Source organism: Heliangelus exortis, chromosome 1 (assembly GCF_036169615.1).
Source record: "Heliangelus exortis chromosome 1, bHelExo1.hap1, whole genome shotgun sequence".
Lineage (NCBI taxonomy): Eukaryota > Metazoa > Chordata > Aves > Apodiformes > Trochilidae > Heliangelus > Heliangelus exortis.
The window spans coordinates 88,938,361-88,956,366 of record NC_092422.1 but is presented as its reverse complement, the minus strand read 5'-3'; the positions used below and the strand labels follow the sequence as shown (position 1 = coordinate 88,956,366).

The 18,006-nt window shown below is 35.6% G+C and overlaps 1 protein-coding gene across 1 annotated transcript in view; it reads right to left on the bottom strand.

Annotated features, from left to right (window-relative positions):
* Positions 1-92: 92 nt before the first annotated feature.
* Positions 93-18,006, bottom strand: part of BRWD1 (bromodomain and WD repeat domain containing 1) — a 52,612-nt gene continuing 34,698 nt past the window's right edge. The window contains exons 30-41 of the mRNA XM_071752986.1: positions 17,142-17,297; positions 16,740-16,860; positions 16,365-16,490; positions 15,636-15,711; positions 14,384-14,428; positions 13,100-13,246; positions 12,224-12,376; positions 11,804-11,973; positions 9,645-9,880; positions 8,363-8,542; positions 6,926-7,903; positions 93-3,336 (exon numbers count right to left, since the gene is read on the bottom strand). Coding sequence (XP_071609087.1) covers positions 2,189-3,336; positions 6,926-7,903; positions 8,363-8,542; positions 9,645-9,880; positions 11,804-11,973; positions 12,224-12,376; positions 13,100-13,246; positions 14,384-14,428; positions 15,636-15,711; positions 16,365-16,490; positions 16,740-16,860; positions 17,142-17,297 — 3,536 coding nt within the window. The 3' untranslated portion in view covers positions 93-2,188. The remainder of the gene's footprint in view (positions 3,337-6,925; positions 7,904-8,362; positions 8,543-9,644; positions 9,881-11,803; positions 11,974-12,223; positions 12,377-13,099; positions 13,247-14,383; positions 14,429-15,635; positions 15,712-16,364; positions 16,491-16,739; positions 16,861-17,141; positions 17,298-18,006) is intronic.

The window sequence follows — 18,006 nt, the reverse complement described above, 5'->3', positions numbered from 1 at the left end:
AATACAGAGACCAGAACCTTCTCCCAGCTCTCGGGGATCACCATGAACATGTAGTGCATGAGTGCAGGAAGACAGAGAATACAACATCTCAGTAAGGGTGGGAAAGAAAACTGTATTTTTTAATCTAAGCCTGAATGAGAAATACAAACCTACAGCTCAATTTTAGTTAAACTTGAAAATTACCAAAAACTCTGATGTTCACTTAAGAACTAGTATACCAGTATTTATTCCTACACTGGAAGGTTATCATTCCATTGGATCATAGGCAGCTGCTGAACAATTCATTCTGACTATGGATACTGTCTATGGATAATATAAAAATAGCAGTTGACTTACTCTCTTTTAACAAAATTGCCCCTCAAAGGTATGATACACAAAGCCACCTCAAAGTTTCATCATTAAACACAACTGTGTTCATATTTTAGAAACCAACTTAAAGAATTCAGATAAACATGTTATCTTGAATGTAAAAAATTGTGTTGAATCATATTAAGGACTGCACTCTAAATAAAGACAATTCCTGGGGCAAGAATGATACAAACTAGGTTATTTTTGAACTTCATATTGAAGTTTTAAAAGGTAGGGAAAAAAAAGATTTCTCTATACTGAGGTAACATTCCAGATACCAAAATGTCATGGTGGTAAATACACCTTTTGGCACATAATGCACATAATGTCAGTGATGCTGGAGAAGTGTTTCTTGCTGATCAGCACGCGAGACTCCCTCTTCCAGTAACTCACTGCCATGTCTGCAACCGGTTCTGGCATCAGTGACTGCAATTATGCACTAACTTCACCACCAAAAACCCCCAAGCCTTCCAGATGCTACTACCAGACCAGTCTGCTGGAAAACGAATTCACAAACTTGATATTTCAGTTAAAATTAGCTGGGTTAGGATACATACAGTATTCTAACATATCTCTTACTGAATGATGAAATCAGGAAACACCAAGTCTTCCTAAGAGTGAGAAAGTGAACCAGGCAGAGCAGAGGGAGGAAATCTAGAGTGAAGAGTGGGGAAGAAATGAAGATAACTAAGTGGCTGGTGTTGGACTGAAGGCATTAATGGTAGGTCAGAGTTTAGATGGCCTAAGTGTTCTTGTAGTTGCCACATGGCCGACCAAGAATTTACACACTTTTCCCTGGAGAAATTTTCTCCTATCTTCTACATGAGGATTATTTCTTGTCAAAAACAGCCACCTCAAACATTTAAAAAATAGGAGATGTACTGCAATAATCAGAAAGTGGTAAGGTTTAATCAATGTGAAGTCTAACATTAAAGCACTTAAAAGTTTAAATATGGAAGAACAACAGAAATGTAGCAAAAAGGTCTGGAATGTAAAAATCCTGCACCTTAAGCTTTTCACGCATAAAGAAAACAGAACAAGTGTTTTGTTTGTTTTTCTATTTTATAAAGAAAACACACAAAACCCCTTAGGCCCAAAAGTTCACCTGCATTTCATATTCTTAAGTTTACAGTATAGAAGTCACATTAATGATGATAGTACTACCTGTCTGCATAAATCCTGTTTTCACCAGCACCAATATGCCCTTTTAATTGGCAAATATGCTTTTTTGACTGGTAACTGGTCCTAGTTGCATGTTATCAACAATGGAAGTACGGAACATTTAACTCTGTACTCATACAAGCTGTAGAGTTATTAGCCTAGTGGCCATTCATTACTTATTTGATGCAATGCTAGCATCTGCCAGATTTCTATAGTGTACAGTATAATTTATAAGCCTGTTACTATTGTATATCATTTTACACAGCATTAGAGATGTTTGAAATCTGTTCTTGAATGTTGTATGACCTAGGTAGTATTCCATTGCAGCACCCATAACAATAATACTCAACATACTGCTATTAACCTGTTGCGCAGTGTTTTAACATTTTTTTAACTCTTGCTATATGTAATAAAATACCAGTAAAGACAAAAAATTGCCCCTATAATGAGGCACATTTTGGCATCTGTGCTAAATGCTGCTACATGGGCAGGCAAGTGCAAGTCAAAATATGAAAAGGAGAAAGTCATCATCTAATCACATTCATAACTTTTTCATAGAAAAATATAAATATATTCCCTGAAATGTAGGACAAAGAAGAGCCAGCATCCGTCATGAGTTCTAGTGCTATTACCATTAAAAAAAAAAAAAAAAAAAGTGGGCTGGCTTTTCCTTTTAAGGTTATGTTTCACAATCTACATCATCTAAACCTCTCTCATCGTCATCGTCGCAATTGTCGTATCTCACAGTCCGTCTGCCGCAGTTCCGAGTTCTGATCTTAGAACGCCGATTTGCTCTTCTGTATTTGGTGTAATCCAAATCTTCAGAGTCATTTTCCTTGTTAGGTTTCCGACGTTTCCTTCGCTGGGGTCTTTTGGAAGGTGCAAGTGAGTTGGAATTGGTAATTTCTTTTCTAATGGTTTCCGATTTCCTTTTCCTCTTTCTTGTTCCTGTGGCGTCACTAGAGATACTGTTGTCAGTTCCAGAGTCTGAATCAGAAAAACAGTTGAAAGTGGCTTTTGAACTTCCTGCAGTCCCAGGTGCTTCCACATTCTCTGATCCTGAGTTTTTTTCATCTTTCTTTCCCCCTGTTTCAGATTCTGCTGTTTCATTTAATTCATCCAATATTTTTGATCTTTTGAAAGAAGCTCTAGATTTTTTACTTGATACCTCTCTGGTATTATTAGTTTCATGCTTAGCTAAGTCAGAATCTCTCTCCTCTTCAGAGCTGCTCATACAATGCTTGTGGGCTGAAACTGACTGACTAGAACTTCCTGAGTTCCCCCCATTTTCCATGTTGTGATTTGTGGAATTCTCCTCTGAAGAGTCGTATTCAAAATTCTTAAGAGCTTCAGCACAGACTGTTTTGTGTGCCTGCTTGTGGTTACTGTCATTCTGCTTCTGAGTCACTTTTATCTCTACCTCGGATTCTGTTTTTTCATTCTCAGACTCACTGATGTATTTTCTTTTAGGAGCAGATGATTCGGGGCAGGGCAGCTTTTTTCTGCCAGAGAGCTGTTCTCCCTCATTTTCAGACTTTAAGCAAGTATCTATCTCCAAACTGCTGATCAGTTTCTTCCTGGATGCTGCAGACATATTGCCATGAAGCTGCCTTTTGTTCTTTTTTACTGTGTAAGCACTTTCTGAGCTTGATAATTCTTCCTTTGTATCACTCATTATCTTAATCTTATTAGCTGCCAAAGTGGCACATCTGCGTGGATTTTTCTTCTCAATCACATTAGACAGCTTTATGTGTTTCTTATAGTTGATGATACATGTCCTGCTCCTGAGAACTTTTGCATTTTGTCCAGCCTCCTCCAATGTCGATTCTACAAAATAAAGATTTAAAAGTTCTTTTTTTGTAATTAAATTCCTGAAATCATTACTTAAGCACAAACACTACCACCTTTAATAAAACTGACAGAAGCTTTTTTTTTTTGTTGTTATATAGAATTTACCTTAAGTCTTTACTAAAAATACAATGTCCCAGGCTTTTAACTTTACTTTCAACTCTGAGAAAATGGAAGTGTTTGCAAGTAACATTCTTTAGCATCATTCTAATAACTAGCTTAAAAATTGTAAACCACCCAACTTGGCAATCAAATTGTCTTGTATTACTAGTACTTCCATCATTATAAGCTATCATTTCCTTACTAGAAATAACTTTCAAAATTAACTATTACACATTACAGACAGATTATATCTTATGTAGCCATAAGCCCTGAATGGAACAGTTTTAGAACTGTTTCTAAATCACATCCATAAAAAACATTTTAAATGTTCAGTTTCTTAGTGACTTAAAATGGTAAGATTGCTTCTAGCAGTGAAATCTTCCATTCAGTGTTACTTTTAATATAGCACTTGGTTCTTATGTTGGATTTCAAAACAAATATTCAATCTGTAAAGCACATGAATGAAGATCAGTGGTTTAAACTTTTACCTTCTAAATAAAACAGTTACTCATAGGCATCTATAAAAATTAAAAGCGGAGGTTCTTGAAGTAAACTTAACTGCACAGACCCGAAAAAAAGCAACAAAATTTTGCTATTTTAGCAGAAATGTATTTTACAAAGTTAGTTTTCCCAAGACTGTTGCCCAGCTTATGCATTTTAAATGTAGTATATACATTATTTTTAAAATAACCAATGCAAAGTTCCCACGTAAAATGCTAAGATGAGTAACTGCATAGTATATATCTAGTGTCATATATATATATTTGAAAATAGATACTAAATAAATATGTACCTATGTCTTTATATAAAAATACGCATGGACTCCAGCAGTAACTTTCAGAAGTAAAAACAAGTTTAGGTTGCTATTTCCAATTAACTATCAGCCTCTTTAGAAAAGAGTGATAAATGCATCAGTTTTGCAAATCACAGCCAATCCAGGCTGTCCTAAGAGCACATCTATTGTGACATCTATTGGCTGCTAAGGAGAAAAGTAAGACAGAAAGGGTCATCTGTTAATTTAAAAATTAGTGGTAACATCCCAAATTAGATTATATAAACTTGAAATGGAAAATATTGTGCTTTACAGCAAACATTGTCCAAAGCTAGCTATCAGTTCATATAAAGGACAGCTAATGTTTCAAGAAAACAGAGGGAAAACCTCACAACTTAAAGAAAATAAAATGCCTTCAAGTTACTTGCCTATACAGGACACTGTATATGACAATGACACATGGCCCTTTCATGTAAAAGGAATCTCAAATTTGGTCCCATGTCTTTAACTTTTCTTGTCTTTGACCATTCTTCCAGCACATGCTGGAAACACAGTATTAAGTTTTTTACTAAGTTAACAGTATCCTGATCCCTCTAGGCAGATGACTGTGTCATGAGACCCAAACAATGCAAGTATTCATTACTGTATCTTACCTCTACTGCTTTTTTAAAGAAAGATATTCCATGGCCTCATAGAAATTTGGTGATACTCACCCTCCCCCCATAATTACCCAAAGGATTCCCTTCTTAAGGGTTTCTTAATTAGGTTTTAGAGTTTAAGAAAGGCATCAGCTTAAGAATTGTGGTAAAACAAAAAAACTGACATTCTGCTGTGTGCACAAGTAAACATTCAGGTGGCTATAAGGGGAGGGAATGTTAAACATTTTGTACAAAGTAAGACTGCTCCAGGATAAATGAGTCCCCCTTAAAGCTAAAACAGATATTAAAAGTAAAAGCTGTTGTTTATTTTCTTACTGATTCTCATTAAAATATTTCAGAATTTATTATCATCATTAGCAACTGCAGCCCTTGGCAACTAATTAATAATACATATTAACACTTGCCAATGTTTGGAACCAGCTGCACATGGAAAACTATACTGAATTTGGTTTTATGATCCTAGTTGAATGAACACTGAATACTGAAGAAGCTATGGCCATAGTAAAAGGATAAGAATTTAAAAAAAAAATAAAAAATTAGGAGACAAAATGTGAGAGAAGTTTTGCTCCAAGTCACAGATGTATGACAAATATAACATTTCAACCCATGGCATAAAAGGTACAATACAGCGCAAGCCACACTTTAACCAGTGTGTTAAAGACTTGGCTAGGAGAGAAACCAAGTTTTCATTGAGCTTTAAAACACTACAATATTAACTGTTAGAAAATCCATGTTACATTCAAAGGACAAGCCACTGAAGTAACGGATCAGTGTCGGCTACCCAGGATGAGATTCTATTTTCATGGGAAATATTTACACACAAAAAGGAAAAAAAAAAAAATTAAACAGTCTGGTTTTTCCCTTAACAATGAGGTGTTAAACAAACTTGGTAAGGGAAATGCTACAAATTGCCTACACCAAAAGCTACAGATTCCTAAACTAGATGAAGTATTTGTGTACAAATACCTTCCCTTTTTTCTATATTAAGTCTCATCAAAACTTCTAAAAGTAATGGTACTAGCCTCAAAAAATAACAAAACCCAAGTTTTGACCCAGGAGTTTTGACATATGAAGCACAATGAACAAAGATTTTGAATTCTATAAAGCAATTAAGATCCCCCTCCCTATTTTTAGAAAGTGACTATGGCAATGTGGTTCTGGTAAAACTAGAGCTCAATAGACAGTTATAGTTAAAATTCCTAAGGAGTTCTTAGAAGTCTGTAATCTGGTCTCTGCGCCTCAGTGACACATTTGGAAGGATTAGACTTAATGCCAACTTCTGAACAGTCTTTCAAATTCCAAGTCAGAACTAATTCCCTAACAATTTGATAACATAAAATGTACAGAACTTGTTATAATAAATCTTAATATTATTCTGATATACTTTAAAAAAAACTCTGAAAAACCAAGTCTCCAAATCGTGTCAGCTAACACATACAAACTTTTGAGTGACAGAGAATATTTTAGGAAAAATAAAAAGCAAAGAACTAAAGTGGAATAAAGAACTAAAGTTTCAACAAGTGGAATAGTAAATCTTGTTTCTGCAACTATCTGGAATTTCTGCCCTTCAGAGTTAGCTGTTGTTACTGCTTTACTGAGACCTTCTCATGTAATGTCTTAGAAGTATAATGTAGTTACAGCAGCAACCACCTGAACCCCTGTAAATATCAACACTAATCATGATTTAATAACAAGTTCTTCACAGAGAAATAGAACACCCAAATTGCACAAAAACGTCCAGTGTCCAACAGGAATTCTAAATCCTACAGAACTACAATGAGTTTTCTCTCAACATGGTTTGTTAACCTCCCAGTCCCAAACTTGTCTAGACTTCTAGACATCATTGCCATCATCATCATACCTTACAGTTCTCCTTCCACCATTTATAGTTATTTTAGGAAAACAAGGAACACTATTGCACTTTGTACAGTCAAATCCTCAGTCATTAATTGTATGCTGGATCCTTTGCCTAGTCAGTATCAAGAGTTAGATGCACGAAATTTAAAAAAAAAAAAAAAAAAAAAAAAAAATGTACCTTTTCTAATGATTTTTGTTTTTCCTTTTCTCTTCCTCTTTTTTGCTTTTGAAGACATTTCACAGCAATTACTGTTATTGGAATCTGTCTCAGATTCTGTATTGGAAGAGCAATTGAATCTGGCACGAGGTCCAGATTTTGAACTCCTTGCAATTCTAGTTGGCACCAAGTTCTCTGAGAAAATACTCCCCTCTTTTCTATCTTCTGTTTCAGATTCTCCTGTGTCCTCTAAATCACTCAGGACTTTTGCTTTTTTTAAAGGAGCAGCAAGCTGCAGACCAGTTGCTTTTCTGCCATTCCATCTATCTGATTCAGAATCCATTTCATTCTCAGAGTTGCTCACTGCAGACTTATTATGTGCAGACGTTGACTGGTCAAAAACTTTTTGACTGCTCCCATCCTCTGAATTATGGCTTTTGCAATCCTCCTCTGAAAAGTCTAGGGTGGGGCTTCTCATTTTGGAAGACATAGAGCTGACTGTTGAACACAACAGCTTATGACCATTGCTTTCTAAGTTTTTCTCCTTCATCTGTGTGTCTGTCTCAGAATCCGAAGTTCCATTTTCTGATTCACTAACAAATTTTCTTCGTGCTACAGACGAACCAGGTAGAGAAAAAATTTTCCTTTTGCTGAGCTGCTCTTCTATTTCTTTTTCACTTTCAGACTTTAAGCCAACATCATCCTCAGACCCCTCCAGTAACATTCTCCTGGCTGCAGCTGAGGCATTTCGGTGAGGCAGTTTTCTATTCTTACATCCAATGCCAATACTTTCTGAGCTTGAAACCTCTTCCTCCACATCACTCATTAGCCTTAACTTATTAGCAGCCACTGCAGCACTTCTGCGTGGAGTTTTTCTATGTCTCCCAGCACTCTTATTGAGTGACTGTGTTGTTACCACTGATGAATTTTCAGAGTCACTTCCATATAACCTTTTCCTGACAGTTTTTCTTGTATTCCCATTCTCCTGAGGAAGTGTTCCTGCAAAGAAAAGGACTGATTAATATCTTAAATATAAAAATAGCAGCTTCTTAAGTTCTGTCGAATCTGGAACAGGTTCAACCCACAGATATGTCAAATGAAATACACTCTTAACTAGGAAATTATGTGCTTTTGTTGTCTGTCAAAAGAAAAATTACTTAACTATAGCGTAAATTTTGGGTTCATTCTACTGCAAAATTAAAACTTTATGAATTACTGCTTTTACTCTCATTAACATACAAAATGCTGCAAGACAATCCCTCTCACTAGTCTGTTTCTGCCCTACCCACCTAAGTACTGAAAAAAATGTTTTCAGAAGTGCCATGTAGGTAATTTCAGAACAGCAGAACTACCATAAACAAATTAGTACCTTAGATATACAGTAATTAAAGATAATTATATATAGCTATATGTAAACAAATTTATTTGCCATTCCCAAGAAAACTACTCAAACCTGACCTATTTGTTTCCTCTGAGCAGCTTGATTTCTAGTTATCCTTTGATTGCTGTTTGTTCTTCTACATACACCATTGTGTAGTAGAGGTGACAAAAGAGTTGCAGAGCCTTCTTTGCTGTCTTCTGAGCTGCTCGTAGAAGATGAAGATGATGAAGAAACCAAAGAAACTTCTGTTTCACTTTCTATTAAAAAAAAATTGTCATTAGAATTCTAAGCGTACAATTACCTTCAAATTAAGAGAAACAATTTGCTGATCAAGGAAATATTTCCTCATATTATTGTACAATACACTGCCATGCCTTAATGTCTTACATGTATGAAACTGACAACCCTACAGAATACACCACTCCATATTTCTACAGTGCTCACTGATAGGAAGCTTCTTTAGCCTGTATTTAAGTTTCAAGTAAAATAACAAAGTTGATTTAAGAGAAAAAACATGCTAAAAACCAACACAAAACCTACTATGACAAATTTCTTTTACTAGGACTTTCCTTCTTATTCTTTGAAAGAAGCTGAACTTCTGTGAAGGTCAGGTAAAGAAAAAAAAAAACAAGTATGGAAGATTTTTATGTCTTGGGGAACTTGTAACTTGCTAACTTTGGGTGACACTTTTTAAGGTAACATATACAAGTGTATAATCTGTACTTTTGTATAGTACTATTTATCAAATACACTCCATTTTATGTAAGAGACTTCCATTCACTACAACCAATTTTCTGGGATAGCTGCCGGAAATGAAGAAATTCTATTCTTCTATTACAGTATTCAGTGAAACTTAAGAGGATCTTTTTCTTTCAACTTTTTCTTATCATGTATCTTACTCAATGCAGCTTTGTTGTGAATCTCCATATAAATGCTGCCAAAAAATATCATCTACTTGACTACAAAATGAATTAACAACCAAGACAGCTCTACTTCTGAGCAGCACACCATACTACTGATAGATTTCCACTTAGGTACAAGCTTTTTCATTAATAACAGTTAACTTCCTGCATTCTAGAGGATTTTAAAGCAAAAAGCTGTTTAGTACACAAACCTTTTTATAGTATTCAATAATGTAAGAAGTGTCCAAAATTCATTAAATTACACAAAATTCTCTATTAAAGAAAAAACAAGCTACACAGAAATCTTGTCTAAAAATCTTTCACATGAACAATGCAAACCTCTTTTAACAATTTAGAATGCAAATGCAAATTACATCAATTATAAAGGAAACATTAGTGGACAATTCATAGAGAAGACCAAGATGAAAACTGTCATCTGAAAAACTCAATTTCTGACCTGATGATACTGCAGAACAATTTGTTAGTGTTGTGGATCTAGCTTTTCCATTCCTTTCAAAGGATGCCAGGCATGCAGAATCAGAGGATTCACCAGAGGAACTGTGGTTGTAATTGCTAGCATTCATTTTATGGCTTGCAACACAGGCAGCTCTGCTTGAGGTAGGTTGAGTAAAAGAATCTTCATGCTCAGATTCATTTTTTGCCTGCGACTTCAATGGTTTCTGCTTCATATTTCTAGTGAAAGGAGAAAGTAGTAAAAGCAACACAAGTTGTTAAACTATGAGAAATGATGGCAATTATTTTATTTTAATAATACTTCTCTCTGAAAGCTTAACTAGCTGTATGCCACATGATTTTAGATTTATGCAAGAGTTAGATATGCAAGGTAACAAGGTGTGAGACAGTATCAACTTTGAGAAAGGTAAGCATTAAGTACTTTCATTAAAATAACAGCCTAATATTGTAGTGAATTTATACACAAGGAGACACATTGCTATGAAAAACAAAGAATTTCATACCATATACTTTCTAGACAGTAATGTCCTACTGTTTACCAAGAAACTGCAACAGGAGCCTTAATTTCTTTTGAATTTTTAATTGCACATAAACTAAGTGGTATGCATACTAACATTATATGCTGTAATAAACCGAGTTCAAGACACACAGACAGGTTCATCTTTAGTAAAAGTTAACTGTTTTCATTTATTTTCACATTTAGAACTTCTATATTGTCAGTTACTTGCTTACAACTGAAGTTTTTCCAGTATCCATCCAGGCACACAAGATGCATATGCATTTTCTGCCATAAAAATACTTTCCCAAAGATTCCCAAACCTCAGTTCTGCCAAGCATCACTGACTTCTAAACAAGTCACATACAATTATTGATACAAGCAGAGGTGTGGTTTCAAAGCAAAATTTTCACTTATCCTGAAATGTGTTTCTCTGTGAAGAAGTAGGAACCAAGTAAAGTGTAAAGCTCATTGCCAAGTATTTTCTGTGGCGTAATCCAACACACACAAAGAATTTGAAAATGTAACAGTAATCCATTGGCTGTTTTTTCTTACAATTTAAAACATGGTAAACAATGTATTCCTATGTTTTGTTTTGTTTTTTTAAACTCTTGATTACTACACTTTTACTGCCAAAGAAAAAAGGCTGGACAGCAGCAGAAAGATGCAAGCCCAGTTTCTATGATTTACCATGTTTAGCTTTTGTATTTTGTCTCACTTCATTACATATGCAAATTAAGAACAGTTAATCATGCCAACCAGCAGTTGTGTCCAAAACTTCTTTTCCTTGAAAAGAGAAAAGATATATCTAGCTACCAAAAGAATGCTACAGCAAGTGAAAATTTCTATAAATCCTGTAAGGACTGACTTTTTTCTGTATGTGATGAAACATGTAATACACACACAGCTTTGTATTCTCAGATTGGTTTTGGTTGGAAGGGACCTTAAAGATCACCTACTTCCAATCCCCCCTGCATGGGCAGGGACACCTCCCACCAGACCAGGTTGCTCACAGCCCCATCCAACCTGGCCTTGAACACTGCCAGGGATGGGGTTGCCACAGCTCCCCTGGGCAACCCCTGCCAGTGTCTCACCACACTCACAAGAAAAAATTTCTTCTAGCCTCATGTCTAGCCTAAATCTACTCTTTTCCAATTTAAGGTCATTACCCTTTGTCCTATCACTCCATGCCCTCATAAAAAGACCCTCACCAGCTTCCCTGTAGGCCCCCTTGAGGTACTGGAAGGCTGCTTATAAGGTCTCCTTGGAGCCTTCTCTTCTCCAGGCTTACTTAGCATATACAGTAAGTAAATCTTTGTTTCATTCCTTATTATTTTGGTCATACTAAATATTGACTTCCTGATTGAAATATTAAACAAAAAGGGAGAAGGAGGGGAGGAGGAGAAGAAAGACCCAACCTTTCTACTCTTTTGACACTTTGTGTTTCACAGACCCCCTTTTTTTTGGGGCACACCTTTCCTACTGCAAGAGAAGTAGTTAAACTAAGTCTTTAGACCAGAGTTAGGTAACCATTTAATAAACCACAATATACTCTTCTTCACAGACTAAACCTACCAGTCAATATAAGTATTGGTCAGTTGTGACCAATTTTTTCTGTGACCTCTTTATTTTCATAATTTGGTTACCTGAGCATTTTGGTAGGATGCTGTGCTGAGCTTTGATTATGAAATCTTCTCGTATACCTCTGGTTTCTTCGTAGTTTTTCATTCTGCTTCTGACCATTTTTGAAATCTGAAACAATTCGTCTTATTTTCTCTTCAAACAGTGCTGATAATCTCAAGGTCATGCTATAAATCTAGGTAAGAAAGGGGATGATATTAAAAATGGAGCCTTTCATACAAGAATAACATTTCTAAAATTAAAACTTGTACAGAAAAGAAATGGAAAAAGCATGGCACACAATACACTAAGTACTAAATAAGCAAGAAATGAACACATTATTTTTCTCATACTTCTCCCCAGCTCTAACAGCAGCGTTATTCAAAGTACTAATAAACAAATTCCAAACTCATGACAATCATAAAACCCCCAACATTAACAGCTACCTTTGACTTTTTGTTTGGAGTATAAGACTTTGCATTACTAAATATTAGTCTTATATCTTTGCACAATTCCATTGGAGTGTCATAATTTCCAGCTTCCAGAGTTTCTTTCACTGTACCGAAGTCCATTGGAGTGTCTATAATATGTCTGTAATCCTAGATAGAACATACAAAAAAAAAGATTCAAGGTGGTATAAAGGAAAAACATCTCTTTTAAATTTTATTTCTGTATTTAAGGGTGTCTTAAAATGACCAGCTCTGTCTTTCTCTCCTGTTAATGAGCTTTAGAGGAAAGCCAAGATGTTTTTAAAACATGAAGCAAGACCCAAACTCAAGATGTGAAGTCCACAGGAAAAGCTTGCATGCTTGGTAGGAAGTTTTCTTCCTTTCAAGTTTGAGTTTTTAGAAAAAAAGAAAGAGACCAAAGAGCAAGAATACCATGAACCGCTAAGGGAAGGAACAAATCAAGTTTTGTATCTCAGGTTTAGTAAACAGGTTTTGTAGATTGTCCCTCAAGAAACTAGTTTTAATTAAGAACACAGACTTATCTAAAATTATTTCCTTATAATGCACAGTAAGAAAGCAAGCAAAAAAACCAACAGAGTAGTTTCAAGCCATATTTAAGGGACATAGGTATTTGTAGACACCATTGCTGCTGTTCAGTTGCTTTGTGTTCTGTACCAATATTATGATGGATGTTATCTTGATGCAGTAGAGCTCATAGTTCTAGGCACAGAGCAAAGCAAATTTTTTTCAGTGGTTTGGGACTAAAGCCATAAAGAGAACAAATAGCTCCAAGAGTAATATAGAGAGCTTATTATGGTACCAAAGACTAAAAGGAAAAAAAATTCTCTTACAAGGTTAATATGAACAACTTACAGGATATTGATCCAAATCAACTGGCTGCCGGAAAGGTTCAGAATCTTCACATTGGAAAATTAAATTCACCAGTTCCATACATTGCTTCTTCCAAGAATTTTCATCATAGCCAGTTTTCATGCTCCTGCCTTTTTTAAAGCCCCGTCCCTTAGAAAAAAAAGTTAGAAAACTAAGTATTACTGAAATACAGCAAGACAAACTAAATCTGTCTGGAATTATTTCTGTAGCAGAAAAACCCAATTCCAAGCATACTGCTTTATAATAAATTGGGCACTGTATGACTAGCAGACTGTTTCCTAATCTTCATTAATAAACTTTGACAAATTACACAATTTTCTTTTACTGTCTTTCAAGGTGGGTTTTTGTTGTTTTTCTTTTGTTTTGTTTTGTTTTAAAACAATGACACACAAATACACCTTCTGATATCAAATTATTCTCAAAGTATTTTAATAACATCCATCACTCAAAATACTATTTGCCAAGCATCTCAGCTTTTACTTACCATACAGATTACTGAATATTGTTACACTGAACAGTACTGGTATCAAACTCATAAATAAGATCTTCCCAGACAGCTATACAAAATGGGTACAGAAGCACTAAAACTGCAAAGTGTTCAGTTCTGGGCCCCTCAGTTCAAGAAGGATATTGAGGTCCTCGAACAGGTCCAAAGGAGGGCAACCAGGCTGGTGAAGGGACTCGAACACAGATCCTATGAGGAGAGGCTGAGGGAGCTGGGGGTGTTCAGCCTGGAGAAGAGGAGGCTCAGGGGAGACCTCATTGCTCTCTACAACTCCCTGAAAGGAGGGGGTAGCCAGGGGGGGGGTTGGTCTCTTTTCCCAGGCAACTCTCAGTAAGACAAGAGGGCATGGTCTTAAATTGTGCCGGGGGAAGTTCAGATTGGATATTAGAAAGAATTTTTTCATGGAAAGGGTGATCAGACATTGGAACGGGCTGCCTGGGGAGGTGGTGGACTCTTCGTCCCTGGAGACATTTAAAAAGCGACTCGATATGGCACTCAGTGCCATGGTCTAGTGACTGTGGAGGTAGTTGTTCAAGGGTTGGACTCGATGATCTCTGAGGTCCCTTCCAACCCAGCCTGTTCTATGATTCTATGATACTTAAGCAAAGCTCTTACTTCCTAAATACCAATGGAAAAATTCTGTTCTATGATTTTCATAAAATTAGGCATCACTCAGCATCACTGATTTTGAATGCAGTCTGTTAACCAGTTTTTCCTACCAGAAATGATTTGGTATGTATAGTAAGGATTAGCCAACTCACTTTCCTTCTTCTGTATGATGTTCTTGGAAGACATTTTTCATCATCCTGCACAAAATACAATCAAACAACTTAAAAGTTATGTAAGAAAAAAAAATAACAGATGCTTAAAGTGTTATTAGTTTGATACTGTAGTAAAAGTATCTATTTTTTCTAATTTATCCAAAAAAAGTCAGAAGCATATTAAAAAATAACCCCACAGCATTTGAGAGACTTGAAAAGCAACATCCTAGATACCACCACTGAAATTTTCCAACTTCAGCTTGTCTTTAATACAAAGGAAAAAACATCCCCAGAAAGTGCAATGAGAAGATACCTATCACCTTTAACCCCAATAACTAAAAATCATCAGTAATTCAATTCAGTGATAATACATAAAAAATTCTGAAAAGATGTCTTGTGTTTAGGTTACTTTTAGTAAAAAAGAAAAACCTTATAATATGGAAGTACTAAGGTGATGCTTAAGTAGGTTACATAAAGAACTAAAATGACTCAAGGTAATTTCCTCCCTAGATGTTAACCTGAAAGGGAGAGCAACTCCATTATAACTTTATGAAGGCTTGTTAGTAAACACCCAGTTAGCAATAAAAACAGGAAAAAGACATCAGTTTAGGCAGTTTTGGTTAAGCTGTTACTGAATATACAGCACTGCAGACAGCAGTCACTGTATAACAACAGTGCCTATTTACCTCTGTCAGACTTAAGATAATGCACTTCATTAAACTCTCAGTAAGGCATGCAAACCTCATGCTTTTTGTGGTTCACAGAGAAACTGAGAGCCAAAACACCAATTATAAAGCTTGGCATTCATATACTTTTAAATGCTAAAAGCTGACAATTCTGACCTTAGAAATAGCCATATAATTAAATCACATACCATTAAAATACAATTAAAGATAGCTACTCATCCACTCTTAAAATATGTGTAACATTACTGCATATTAGCATGGTTCAGAATAAGAAATACATTCAGAAATGTTCACAAACTATGGAAGAACTTCTCATTGATGGCACAGGCTCACAGTGAAACATGTTTATTTGCTACATTCTTAAATACTAACAACTCAATATTATTTTAATAAAGCATCTCTTCACATCATTCCCCACATTCCTAGTGTATTCCATGTTTATATTACCTGTGTAAATGTTTCAATACACACAACATAACTAAGCAATTTTACCAAAAATATTTGATGGCTCATGTTATTTTCTTACCACCATACATTATTGGAATTATTCACAAAAAGGAGCTTACCAGATCAGCATCGAGACAATCTTGTTCATCATCAGTTGTGCTGCACAGCTCAAAAATGTTTGTACAGTCTTGATCACTGTAATACAATTAAATCTGTTAATGGAATAGCTAAAACATAGTTATAATTTCCTAGATTAAACCAAGCTGCAACCAAAAGCTATACATAAACTGATGACAGCATCTAAGAATTAAATATCAAAATCTCATGGTGATTATAGTATTAACAAAGTAATGCTACATCTGAAAAACTGTGTAATCCACTTTGCTGTGCATTTCAGGAGGAGTGAGATGGGTGAAGATTAGGGTGAGATTAGGGATTATAAAAAAGCCTTCACACCTGATCTACCTGCAACAAGATGGCCTGTACTAACTTCTTTTCAAAATAAACCTCTCAAGCTACTAAGTCAAGCTCAGACAAGCTACACTAGGACCTTCTACATCTCCTGGAGAACACACAATTTACTTTATAGGTTTAGCTACTTTCACACTGTGACATTTTGGTGCTGTAAATACCAGTCAATGCTACTAAGGGAAGAACTAAAAAAGAACTTGTAAATATTTCATTGGTTAAGAAAATAGTCAAAAAGAAGTATACAAGAACCCTGCAGTGTCTTGAAAAAAAGAAATCAAAAGAAGCATGATTCACAACAAAGGAATATTAAGTAGCTAATACTCTCCTACTGGTTAAGAGTACAAGTATTCAAGCACTATTTAGTAAGTGCCACTTACTTGATAAACTTTAAGAGCTGAGTAGTGATCTTTTTTGCAGCTCTGGCAATAGCACTCCCGGGTTCATTGAAAGTCCTAGCGTTGCTTTCAATGTATCTCACTTCCCAAACCAATGCAGAGATCCTCCTTAAAATTAAGAAACATTGCACCTTTAATACTAGGCTGAAAAGCTTAAAAGCTGCAGAAATTCTCTCTCAGTAATTTTCTGTACACATTAGGTTAAGATATATGTGCTTTACTTAAAGTCTCATTAGACCAGTCACAAAACTTTCATTCCCATGGAGAAGTGAAGTATGTGTCCACTATGTGTGTTTGTATCTCACTGTGGACAAACTTAAGGCCAGATTCTCCCTAGTTTCTACTGCTAGTACTAACCTGTAAAACCTGTTAGCCAGTCTTGTCCGTATAGTGTTGAGGTCTGTTGGATAAGCAATCACAGTACAATACTTGGGATAAGTACACAGGTCAACTGGACCAGCAAAAGCTGCTGAAATGTCTGTTAAGAAACAGAAAGATGAATTTAGTTATTTCAAGGCTTGTGTGAGTATTACAAATTGAGACAGGTGTTCAGTTGCTATGTGCATTCATGATAAAGCCAATTATGCATAAGAATATAAAAATCTCAGTACAAACAGAAAGAACCACACATAAAAATGTATGAACATTTACAGTACTTTATCAAAGAAAATTTTTAAAGGATGCCATGGATATTCCAGGGACCTGTTTATAAATGTAATGTTAGGAGAAAACTACCTAAAGCTTAGATGACGTGCTCACCGAGAGTCAGAAGCTGATCAATACCACTGATAATCCGTTCACATGCTTCATCACGAGATCTTGTCCCCCACTCCCCTTCTTCAGGTTTGTACAGCAGCTTCTCCACCTCTTCAAAAGTGACAGAAACACTGGCTCCTAATTCTTCAGGCTGATCAACTGAAGAGTCACAGCAAACAGGAAAGGGTAAGAAGCAAGAACACAAAACAAGGTAAACTGTTAGGTACTCATTCTTACTAAGTACTCGTATGTTCATAACCAACAAAAAAATCTTGCCTTAAAATGGAGTTAGATGCTAAGACAGGGAAAAGAAGTACTGAACATGCATCCAACAAAGATACCCTGTATTCACCTTTTCTGCAGTTCTGCATTTCCAGATGACTCTTTCCTCATTTCATCCAAACACTAGGTTTAAAAGAGGACTTAGACTCAAAGGAGTTATTTATATGCTTTTTTTTTTTTAAGTGCATGCCTTCACAGGGTCATAACTTAGTTTAACTAAGTCTGTTTGTGCCCCCAACCTTAAAACATGTGTAAGACAGGTACTACATTGTGATAATGGGTTCCTGGGCTTAGCAACTGTGATTTTTTTGACATTTAAAAATATATTTGTTTTATACATGACAGAGTAATAAAATGACAGATTTTATACATGACAGAGTAATAAAATGACAGATTTTATACATGACAGAGTAACTAGTTCAAAGAACTAGTAGAAATAAAAAGCTGTGATATTTGGCTCCATGAAAAGTATCACACTTCCCAAGACTAGTGAAGTCTGGCCCATGCAAAATTATTTGAGTAGGTCATGTATTATCCTGGGGTATCTTTCCCCCTCAAACTCATAGACTGTTTTTAGTAAATCTGC